Source organism: Carassius auratus, chromosome 13, assembly GCF_003368295.1.
Source record: "Carassius auratus strain Wakin chromosome 13, ASM336829v1, whole genome shotgun sequence".
NCBI lineage: Eukaryota > Metazoa > Chordata > Actinopteri > Cypriniformes > Cyprinidae > Carassius > Carassius auratus.
Window position 1 is genome coordinate 25,342,182 of NC_039255.1, and position 12,645 is coordinate 25,354,826.

The following is a 12,645-nucleotide window of genomic DNA, read 5'->3' on the forward strand; positions in this document are numbered from 1 at the left end:
GCTTAAAAACCAACTTTCAAATTCCTCAAGACGAGATAATTTTTTTCATAAGGTTTATTGTTTTTTCACATAAACTTTTGCCCACTGAAACTGTTTACAGTTAATCATTACATGAGACATGATAAGATACAGTGTGCTGACTCACTGTGGACACAAAGACACATCAGCATGACAGACAAAATGACAAATACACAGCAGTTTTGCACATAATTGTTTCCCCTATGAAAATGATGTCTCATAATGAGCAAGCTGATGTTTTTTTTCTCCCTACTTTTAAACAATTAGTCAAATTAGCACGACAGGTCATGTAAGGAGTATGTATCTGCTGAGCAAACACTGAAGCATTAGAATAGTGATTTAATTCTCGCACCATGTTACTATGCACTGCTAATAATGTTAATTATGTTCTAATTTTCATGGTAACAGAGAATGCCACTCGACCCCTCCCCCATTCACAAAAACATACCCTCTGTGTATGTGCAAAGGTTGAATGGACACAGTTCAACTTCATTAGTGAGCTATTCATTATAAAAGACCAGAATGATAATAAATAATGCATTAAAAAAAATGATATGTCATAGCTGAAGCACATCTGAGTATGCATGCAGAGTAAAGGCCAATAACAATCTGATATCAGTGGGCTACCTTTTTTGTTTATTTGTTGTTTTTTTCAGTCCAGAATATGTATACCTCACTGAATACACATGTATACATAATACATGTATTAAGTATAAATCGAAAGGAAATAAGTTACCTAGATTACTGGATGAAAATTAACTAGAAAAAAAAATAAAAATAAAATTATATATATATATATATATAGATTCCTGGGTAATTCCTGTGAAAATCTGAAATCTATCAATACATTTATACTTAACATAGAGAAATACATTTCAATTAAATACAAATATGAGACCGCTAAATCTGGTAAAATAAATAAATAAAATTAATTATTATAAGTTTCTCCATACTCCGTAACAATACTGTCATAATATTTAGTGCTATATAAATGTATACACTATTACAAGTGTTTCTTTGGAATGTATGGGATACATTTTAAATAGAACTACAGATATAAATCCAGTCATATTGTTATTGGTATTCATATATACCATTTGCAGGTACAAAAACATCTCTTTTTTTTTCTTGGATTAATGTCGAAACACATATAGACATATTGACATTATCTAAATATAAACAGATTGACAAATATAGAAATCCAATATATTTTCAAAATCTTTTATTTCATAAATATAAAATGTATACATTTCAATATTAAAAACGTTTACAGTGACAATAATTTTAGTTACAATGTACATTTACATTACTGTACATTACTGGTCCTGATAATATACCTGGGCGTGTGCTTAGAGACTGTGCTAACTCACTTACAGATGTTCTCACAGATATCTTTAACATCTCTCTGAGCAAAGCCATCATACCAGAATGCTTCAAAGCCACTACTATCATACCGCTACCAAAGAAATCACCAGCCACAACACTGAACGACTACAGGCCCATAGCACTCACGCCCATTATGATGAATTGCTTTGAAAGGCTGGTCAAGGCTCACATAACATCCAGCCTACCTGCCACATTTGACCCTTTCCAGTTTGCATATCGTCCCAAGCGCTCCACTGATGATGCCATAGCAACAGCACTTCACCTCAGTCAGGCTCATCTGGAGAATAAAAAAAGCTGTGTGCGGATGCTGTTCATCGACTTCAGCCTTTAATACAGTTATCCCTCAACATCTGGTGAATGAACTCAGTGCTGTAGGCATCAGCACCCCACTTTGCAACTGGCTACTAGACTTTCTCACCAACAGACCACAGACAGTAAGAGTTGGCAAAAACTCTGGGGAACACTGGGGTTCCTCAAGGATGTGTGTTGAGTCCTGCTGTTTACACTGATGACTCATGACTGTTGTGCCAGATACAACTTAAACCACATCATCAAGTTTGCAGACGACACGACAGTGGTGGGCCTCATCAGCAACGAAGACGACGACTCCGCATACAGAGATGAGGTACACCGACTCATTAATTGGTGTGACACTAACAATTTACATCTTAATGTTAATAAAACAAAGGAAATAACTGTGGACTTCAGGAAAAATCAGGGGACACACACACCCCTCACCATCAATGGCAGCGCTGTGGAATCAGTGAAAATCCCCAAGTTCCTGGGGGTGCACATCACTGATTACTTGTCATGGTCTACCAACACCACCTCCCTTGTCAAGAAAGCTCAGCAACGCCTCCATTTCTTACACAGGATGAGAAGAGCCAATCTCCCCCCACTGGCACTCACTACCATTTATAGGGGTGCCATTGAGAGCATCTCACAAGTTTCTCACAAGCCACCAGACTGCTCAACTCACTCATGAAAACTGGATTATAACACCCCCCCCCCCCCACAACCCCCACACACAAAGACCTGTGAGACTGTGGAAAAGGCATACTTAATGTTTGCAAAAACTCATATGCACATATGTCAATATCCCCTTGCACAAGAATGCATCCCCTTGCACAGGAATGTAACAAGTTTACAAAACATATTTATCTTCATGCTGCTACTTGCACTTTGCCATATTGCACTTTATATTGCACTACAGTAAAATACCTTAACCTGACTATATTCTGAAACTCTGTGTTAGTCTGGAAACTGTAAGCTCACTGTAGGCCATATGTTATGTTGATTTGTCAATTTGTTAAATATCTAGTTGTACTTGTTTAGTGGTGTCCTATGTTTAGTTTATGCTTAGTATGTGTCAAATCTTGTTTAATATTGCACATTATAATTCTTTACATTTATATAGCGCTTTTCTAGACACGCAAAGCTCTTACATAGTCAAGGGGTATCTCCTCATCCACCACCAGTGTGCAGCATCCACCTGGATGATGCGACGGCAGCCATATTGTGCCAGAACGCCCACCACAGCTTACTGGTGGAGAGGAGACAGAGCGATGAAGCCAATCAGCAGATATGGGGATTGTTAGGAGGCCATGATGGTCGGTCAATGGGCCGGATTGCCGATGGGCTAGGATGACCCCTGAGGACCCCCTGCTGGCCTCACTAGCACCTCTTCCAGCAACAACCTAGTTTTCTCAGGAGGTCTCCCATCCAGGTACTGACCAGGCTCAGCCCTGCTTAGCTTCAGTGGGCAACCGGTCTTGGGCTCCAGGTTGATATGGCTGCCGGTTGGAGCATGTGAGAAAATGCAATTTCAGTCTGCTGCGTAATGTACTGTTGCATGGTTGATTGACAATAAAGTTGTCTTGAACTTTAACTTGAACTTGAAAATGATAGACAAGAAAACAAAAAGGTAAGTACTAGTTTTAGTTGGTTAAGTGCTGGCAAAAAAGATGAGTCTTTAGATGTTTTTTTTTTTTTTTTTATGAGTAAAGACTGTCGAACTGAGATCGGGAGGTCATTCCACCAGCTGGGCACAGTCCAGGAAAAGGTGTGTGAGAGTGATTTTGAACCTCTTTGGGATGGCACCACAAGGCGTTGTTCACTTGCAGAACACAAACTTCTGGAGGGCGCATTAGTTTGAACTAGTGAGTTTACGTATATTGGTGCCATGCTAGTGTCATCTTGTAGGCAAGCATAAGTACCTTGAATTTGATGCGAGTGGCTACTGGCAGCCAGTATAACCTGATGAGGAGAGGAGTAACGTGAGCTTTTTTTGGCTCATTGAAGACAACCCTCGCTGCTGCATTCTCGATTATTTGCAGATGCTTGAAGGTACATGCAGTAATGACGTCATGTAGATGGAGAAGAGAAGCTGTCCAAGTACTGAGCCTTGAAGAACCCCAGAAGCAAGTTGTTGTGACTTAGAAATTTCACACCTCCATGACACCCTGAAGGATCTATCAGAAAGGTGCAATTCCAGAGATTCCCATCTTTCTGAGGGTGGACAGGAGAATCTGGTGATTATTGGTGTCAAAAGCAGCGGACAGCTCCAGCAATATGAGTACTGAGGATCTGAAAGCTGCTCTTGCCAGTCGCAGGGCTTCAGTAACCGAGAGCAGAGCAGTCTCAGTGGAGTGGCCGCTTTTGAAGCCAGATTGGTTGCTGTCCAGGAGGTTGTTCTGTACAAGGAACATAGAGAGCTGGTTAAACACAGCTTGCTCAAGTGTCTTTGCAATGAATGGAAGAATGATACCAGTCTGTAGTTTTCTAGAAGTGTTGGATTTAGAGATGGTTTTTTGAGCAGTGGGCTTACCCGAGCCTGCTTGAATGCTGAGGGATATGTTCCAGAGTGAAGAGAGGAGGTGATAATGTGAGTAAGTGAAGGTATGACTGAAGAAGAGATCGCTTGAAGGAGGTGAGTGGGGATCGGATCAAGTAGACAAGTAGTAGGATGACTGGACAGGATATGTTTGGAAACGTCCATCTCTGAGAGTGGAGAGGAGGAGAGAAAGTGTGCAATAGTCGTTGTGAATTTATCCTCAGTCTGTGGTGTGGAGAATTGATCACTGATGGTCCTTGTCTTGAACAAATTTCCAATCTTTTGATATAAGGAAACCAGTACCTCCACCCCTTCCAGTCGTACGAGGAGTTGTGGGAACAAGTGAAATTACTGGAGAGGGCTGCCGGAGTGGCAGTGTCTTCTGGTTCGATTCAAGTCTCAGTTAGCGCCATGGTGTAGAGACCGAAATGAGTAGCAATAGAATATATAAATTCTGCTTTATTAACAGCAGACTGGCAGTTCCAGAGACCAACTGGAATAGAGAGCGTAGTAGTAAAGGTCAGAGGGACAGGCCGTAGATTTGTCGGATAGGCCTTCCTTCGACGTACATTGTGTGTTAGTAGTGATAGTAGAGATCTGAAAGCACATAGTGACTACAAGTGACCTAAATAAGTATTTGAGAACGCAAAAAGTAAAGAAAGGGGAGAAAAGCAATACTCAAGAGCCTTGTTGGTGTCCTTGCTTGGTGGAGTCGCACAGGTAGAGTTGATGGTCTTTACACGCATCGGTCTTCACACGAGGAGCCTTCACATGAGGGCTTTTATATTTGCCTGATTACCTGTTATTGAAGTCAGCTGGCCATGCCTCACTATTTAGCAGACCAAAACTGGGCAGTTCCGCGATAGGCAAATGCAAAACCAAGCACCACTTCAGCACATATTTACCAGGGTAAGAGACACAGTAAATAAAACAAAGTTTCCTAGCAATGACGATTACGCAAATTTTTATACTTAATTTTTATACTTAATTTTTATTTCTCAGCCAAACTTCATCTGACCACATAACCAGTGTTGAAAATCACAGGAATAGCTACTGCTCATAACATTAAAAACCTCTAACTGGAGACAGTCCCATACCTCTAACCCAGGGGTGTCAAACATACGGCCAAACACGGCCCACAGATGTGTCCAATCCTGCCCGCAGGAGGATTTTAACAAAAATATAAAATAATAAAATAAACATCAGTTTGAAAATTAAATAAAGTGTGTTCGTAACAACATTTTATTTTTAATTTAAAGAGGAACAAATTACTAATTAATTTACATTGATATTACGCCTCGGGGAGTCTGGACACTTAACATGCGCATTTAAAAGCGGCGCCAGAATCTTGAGCAGCATGAGGATATGATGATAGCTGCATTGTAACTGATGCTTGTGTGGCAATTTTCTTGCGATTTTAAATGTCCAAAAGAAGACATTTGGCCTGGAACGATGGACATGTTATTTAAGGAGAGATGGAAAGAAGGTATTATTATCTCAACAACATGTAAGTTTAATCAAAACTCGTGGCTAACATTAAAGGGTAACTAAACCCCTGGTCAGAGCCTGACTCCACCCACTGGCGATATTTGAAAAATGCTGAAAAGTGGGCAGAGCACAGTGGAGATAGAGGGGACGAACCGAGGGCGGGGCTGAGCGGGTGGGCGTGAACCTGAGACCCGCAGTGGTCTCGGATTGATTGACAGCTGCTGTCGCTAAAATGGAGAGTGACTGTAGTGACGCAAGTAGCTTTGCAACAGAGCGATTATTTGAAGTAGAGGACTTTTCTCCCCCTCCTTCACCTGCAATGGAGGATGTCGAGATGTCTGTGGCCTGAGCCATATCAATTCAAGCCGCTGGCTCAAACTGCAGTCTTAACTCCCGCACCACGTCACTTTTCAGCACGAGCTGTGTGGAGAAGCCCATTTCCACCTCCATTGCGTTGGAGAAGCAATCCCGTGTAAAATGCAGTTTGCACACTCCAGCTCTAGGCGGGAACCCACGGTCTTCCAGGCCAAGCCAACTTGAAGGTATCCTAACTGATGCAATACTATGCTACAAACCTACTATGCTTCTAACAATACTAACTTAACACTTACAACTATGCTAATTAACTACATAGGCTACACAAAATAATCTAAATAACTATATAATAATAATATATAATAACAATAATTAAATTTAATAATTGCTATGCTAAATAGATGCTATAATAGTCTATCCTGGTCATTTTCAATACTAGCAAATCCAACTCCTGACTCACTACAGTGATTTTGATGAAGATGGTTTTATACTGCCAAGAGCATGGTAGCTCGTACCAAAGGGCGTGGTGAGCTGGAAACTGCTTACGTCACCTGCCACCGCAACATCCAATAGGAAAAATCAACTGCAGTAGCCAGCGTTCAACCTGAAGAGGGCAGCACTCAGACGTTTTTACACCATATATTGTAGAATTAAAACACTTTATACCCCAATGTCAAAAAAGTTACTCGAATCAATGAACAGCTCTAATAAAGCCCCATTTTACAGATCATTAACTAAAAAAAGTTGGTTTAGGGTTTAGTTACATTGTGACGCACTTCGTATGGAGAAAGTAAATGAGCAAGGAGTGTGCAAAATGTATTGTGTAATAATGTCCTAACTGTTGTTTTTATGATGTGTGATCTGACATTTTGTAACTTTTCAAAAAAGAAAAAAAAACAACCTAGTTTTTCAGTGTCGGATGAAGACTATCAGGTTACAATATAATTCAAGATATGAGGCAAAAATGCCCTGTATTGTTTTTTATATTTATGTCATGATCGTTGAGTAATGTCTAACTACATCAAGGTTGTTGCTTTCCTGAATGTCAGCGCAATCGCTTTTATACAATAAAGCTGAAGTAGGTAACTTGTAAAAATGTATTTGTTAAACCTGTCATTATGTCCTGACAGTAGAATAAGAGACAGATAATCTGTGAAAAAACCAAGCTCCTCTGGCTCCTCCCAGTGCTCCTATTGCCATTTGCAGTTACAGACTGCTCCCGGTAAGAAATCAACCAATCAGAGCTGTGGTCCGTTACTTTGTTTGTGTTCAAAATGTAGAAAAATGTATATAATAAGCGAGTACACCATGAATCCATTTTCCAAACCGTGTTTTTAGCTTGTCCTGAATCACTAGGGGGCACCTATAATAAGTGTTTATATTCGGACTATTTTAGATTGCTTCGGGGGTACCGCGGCGGAGTAACCCAGTACCTTTGTGATTCTTCATAGACATAAACAGAGAGAAGTAGTTCCGGCTACGATGTTCTTCCGCAAGACGCAAGCAGTTCTGTTTATTAACCGCTAGAGCATCTTTAAGTGTTTTATATTAGTCACAATGCTGTCTATCTCTGTTTCGGCAAGGATAAGTTTTTACAAGGCCAAAGTAAGACCAATTGTCTCCGTGCAGCACTGAATATTTTGTTACTGAATTAATCTTAATCACTAACTTCATTTCTAAATGAATAAGCCGTTTTGAATGAGTCAGTTGATCACTGTCACTCATAAAGACAGAGATTTGCTGGCACCTACTGGTGGCTTTAGTTTCATATTTATTTTTCATTTTTCCATGTCAGGCTTAAACCATCTCAAAAAACACACTCTGCATAATTATATATATATATATATATATATATATATATATATATATTAAACACATGCATATATATATATATATATATATATATATATATATATATATATATATATATATATATATATATATACGTGTGTCAATATTGCACACCCCTAAAATAACCAAGCATCATCTTAAAAAAAACAAAAAACACACTCTGCATAATTATATATATATATATATATATATATATATATATATATATATATATATATATATTAAACACATGCATATATATATATATATATATATATATATATATATATATATATATATATATATATATATATATACGTGTGTCAATATTGCACACCCCTAAAATAACCAAGCATCATCTTAAAAAAAAAATCCTATATGTGTGTGTGTGTGTGTGTATATATATATCTATATATAGTTTGTATGGTTAATATTAATGTAATTCTAAGCAAGCTAGAGTTTAATAGAAAGGTAAATTAGGCCCACACAAGGGGACACTTTCTCTGATCCGGCCCTCAACCTTAAATGAGTTTGACACCCCTGCTCTAACCCATGTAGACAAATATCCCTTTAACCCACACACGTGCACATTTAACTATTAGTAAGCAATGTGAAACCAAAGAACACGTTAGTAAAATAATGGGTAAAAATAAAGCAGAACAGAATGTATAGTTGATGAAAATGAGAGGATACAGGCCTGTTCATTTGCTATATTGCACAACTTATTCCTGACAGGCTCTCAGTTTCTGCTTCTTTCTACACTTTTCTCAAATCACATACATATGTGCACTGTGTTTTTATTTTCCCTGCTGTTGTCCATTTCTGCATGTTTTGGTAATCAATACATTTTCACCTTTTGATTATTCCCATTACCTGTGTTGTTACTGTAGTCATGCTGCATGTTAAAGGGAAATATTCTGAGACATTTGGGATTCATTTTAACCCAGCAGTATGGTAATTCTTCAACAATAATTAAGTTGGTGTGAATGGGCATATCCCTTCACAAAATCTTATTTCCAATGCATTAAATAAGCTACTTACCTGCTGAACCAATGGATCACATTCTTTAAAAACCCATCAGATAACCAATGAAGTAGATAAATGTACAAACCAGTCACAAATATTGGTCAAATCTCCATTACAAAAAGAGTTCAAAACAAATTACACAAAATTGCATAAAGTTCAAAATGTTTTTTTATTTAAAGAGGGAATATTAGAAGATTAGTATGAACACATGCCATGGCTGAAGAGAAGAGAAGGATTTTATTTCACACCTGCAAAATGTCAAATCTAAACAAAAATGTTACCGATCATGGCACATTTCAAGTTTTTTATTTTTGTTTCATCTTCATTGTAGATTGTTCTAGAGTAGGTTCACATGAATATTCTAGAGTGTCCCTCTTGTACAGCTCTTATTGACTTCTGTAGAAACAAATGAGCGATGCTCCACGTATCCTAGACTATGTTCTTCGCAATGGCGTTCAGCGTACGTACTTTAGTCACATCAGCCACTTTTACTGCATATTCTGGTATGGACAGAGAGCCTCCCATACTCACATTAGAATTCCTACAGAAGAAAGCATACACATAAACCCAGTCCTTACTGAAAAAGCTTGAAAATAAGCTAAAACCAAAAATCTACACAATTCTTATCTTAAGTAAAAAAATAAATAAATAAAAAACATTACACTCTTAAAACACGAACTCTGAAAACGCTAATATATTAATTTTTATTGTAATTAATATAATCACTTATTTTAATTTAAAGAAACTATTCGATTGTCCTTGGATTAAAATAAATTTTGTAAACACAATTGGGAGTCTTGGAGGAATGTTGTGGACACGAAGCTGCTCTAAAAGGAATAAGGTCTGTTCTGTAGCACACCTAAACTTCATGGTGGAGTCCTTGCTGGAGCGAGCAGAGCAGTGGAACTCCTGAGACCCAGACGCTTCTAGAACCCTCTGCAGGTTCCTCTCGGTGATTCCTCCTCCTGCTCAACACAGACACCATGCAGAACCACGCCTCAACTACACACACCTGTTATTAGACAACGAGTGACCCACATACCTGGCATTATTACGATTCTGTCCTTGGCCTGGTGGTGTAAAGAGAGAAAACTTCATTAATCGGAACATTCGTCATGAAGAATAAATATTGTAAACTAATGTTAAACAACAGAACTTAAGCTTAAATATAAGGTGCATTGCATAGTTAGGAACAAAGTTAGCAAATCTTCACAGTGACAACGTGTCATGTGCACGACAAACTTTCTGTCAACCATACGGACGTCTCACCTGTTCCACCAGGCGTTTAATTACAGGTAAACCTTCCAGAGCAGAGCTGTCACAACCGCTGGTCAGGATCCTCTCGAAGCCCAGCGAGATCAGAGCCTCTAACGCCACCGCCGGATCGTGGACCATGTCAAAGGCTGAGAGGAGACAGCGACAGACGGGGTTTTTGAGAAACGCACGCTTCAGGGAATGACCTGTCAGCATAATTAGCCCAATGTCCCTTTACCTCTGTGAAATGTGACTGGTAGAGGTCGACTAGCCGCTGTAGAGAAAACAAAAACACAACATCCAGCAGGTGTTAGATAAAGATGCACTGCTAATATCTGATTAATTGCTATTACTTTTGTGTACTCTTAAAATGTTTTTATTAATCTCTCTATGACGGGCCGATAAAACACTCACAGAGTTCTCTGACCAGCTCTGTTCACATTAAATACAGTCTGCAACCGAGAGCAAACTGTGTCTTCATTAATAAGTGTATTATTTCTCCGGTGAACTACTCCTTTAACACAAGCTAAACTATTCCGTCCAGACGTATGAGCGAACGGTTTAATGTGTACCCAGCAGCTCCGCGCAGAGCTCAGTGTCCACGCGTCCGTCTTCTGTCAGCGCTCCAAACACCAGGCCGTCTGCTCTGTGAAGCTTCATCTGCTCGATGTCCCTCTTCATCACCTCCACCTCCCAGTCTGAGTACAGGAAGTCCCCGCCGCGGGGCCGGATCATAACATACACCGGGATCCCCACGCTCTCTTTCACCACCTGCAGCAGACCTGAACACCAACACCACGCTGTTAACACATGATGAAGAAATCTGACATTGAGCACCATCACAACTGGGAGCTCTGGGATGCAGAAAACCTCACATTGGGAAAGATTCAGGGACATTTTACATTTAGATCCACATATTGTCTTTTTCCTCTACATCCTTGAGATCCATTTTGATCTATATTATTGGCATTTTGAATTCAGCTCAAAATCTTGAACTCCTCAATTTCTGTTTTCATAAATGTCTGATATAGTAACAACAAATTATAAACGATTGGCCATGTGAATGAGATATGTGTCCCTGAAGCACAAAACCAGTCTTAAAGAGCATCGGTATGTTTGTAGCAATGGCCAAAAATACATAGTATGGGTCAAAAATTATATTTTTGGCCAAAAATCATTAGGATATTTAAGTGTGTATTGTGAGGTTCTCCAGCTCTGGTGTTTCTCCTCAGATGAATCATCCCCATCAGTCTGAATCTGAATGTACAGGAGCTGAGAGCTGAACTGTTGTGTGTGGTACCTGTGCTGGGCGTCAGTCCTCCCTCCAGCAGGCTACAGCACAGCTCGATACGCCCCGCACCTGGACATCAACAACACAACACATCAGACCTGATCCCAGACCTGCACCACTGCACCACAGCACCAGACTCGAACTCTACCTCCTCGCTCTGCGTTGATGGCTGACTCCACCGAGTCCACACACACCTCCATCAGGAAACCCTCGGACATCTGAAAGGGCAGTCGGAAATCATATTATCACAATTATAATAAAAATCATGACACCATATGAGCTGTCAGGTTTAAGTCTGTCCCACACAGGTGTCAGATGAGGGAGACTTCCCAAATGTTTCAGTGATAACTGGAGTTTGGGGGGTTTGAGTCTGAACACAGAATCACTCCGAAGAGAAGAGGGAAGATTGTAACGTCTCCTAAAACCTCATGTACTTAACTGATATCTTAAAACGCTCATGTTTTTTTGTTTGTGTGTAATTATGATTATGCTCTGTTTTCTGTTGAGTTTCGTTACCTCGCGTGAGCGTCCGGCGCCGGAAGTGTTTCTGGCTCAGGGTTGCCAGGTCTTCAAAACAAAGCCAGCCCAAATACTATCAAAACTAGCCTGGAGGGGTTTTTCTGCGGTTTTCACCTCCTGCGAAGTCGAGGGGAGGAGAGGAGTGGAGGAAGAGAACTCTTTAACCCGCGATGATTGTATGAAAGGTGTCAGTCTGGCGGGAAACAGAGGGCTTGGCAACCCTGCACCGGACATCGTCACCGAACTCTGTTCAGAGATCCGCTGAACCGACTCAGTCGAGTCTACAACGAGTCATTCGAGATGTGTGAATCATTTTAACCGTTTTGGTTGCCAGGGTAGCGGTTTTCCCGCACAATTGGGCTATTTTAGAAAAGGAGTTGCGGGAAAAAATACGGAGTTGCGGGTTGCGGTTTTTTGGGCTACATTTATGATGTACTGTGGCCGCAAAAAAATAAAATATAATAAAATAATTGTGGACAAAGATAAAAGTGAACCTTTTATTAGTGGGTGTTGATCCCCCGGGAATTAATACTTGCAAGTAGTATTAATACTTGAGCGCGCGCCACATGTGCTTTGACATCACAAATCAAGCATCATCATCACGTCACTCACATCATGAGAGCGTTGTAGTCAGAAGCGTTGGTTCGGTTGTCTGTGGATGAACAAGCAGCATTCTAAAATGTCA

General features: G+C 39.9%; 1 protein-coding gene across 1 annotated transcript; it reads right to left on the bottom strand.

The window, feature by feature from the left end:
• Positions 1-9,046: 9,046 nt before the first annotated feature.
• Positions 9,047-12,200, bottom strand: cutc (cutC copper transporter homolog (E. coli)). Its single transcript, XM_026279276.1, has 9 exons — positions 11,958-12,200; positions 11,590-11,659; positions 11,451-11,510; positions 10,723-10,932; positions 10,389-10,424; positions 10,166-10,299; positions 9,939-9,966; positions 9,756-9,861; positions 9,047-9,437 (listed from the first exon to the last, which is right to left on the bottom strand). The coding sequence occupies exons 2-9, from the start codon at positions 11,657-11,659 to the stop codon at positions 9,326-9,328; spliced, it is 756 nt and encodes a 251-aa protein (XP_026135061.1). The 5' UTR covers positions 11,958-12,200; the 3' UTR covers positions 9,047-9,325.
• Between the last annotated feature and the right edge of the window lie 445 nt (positions 12,201-12,645).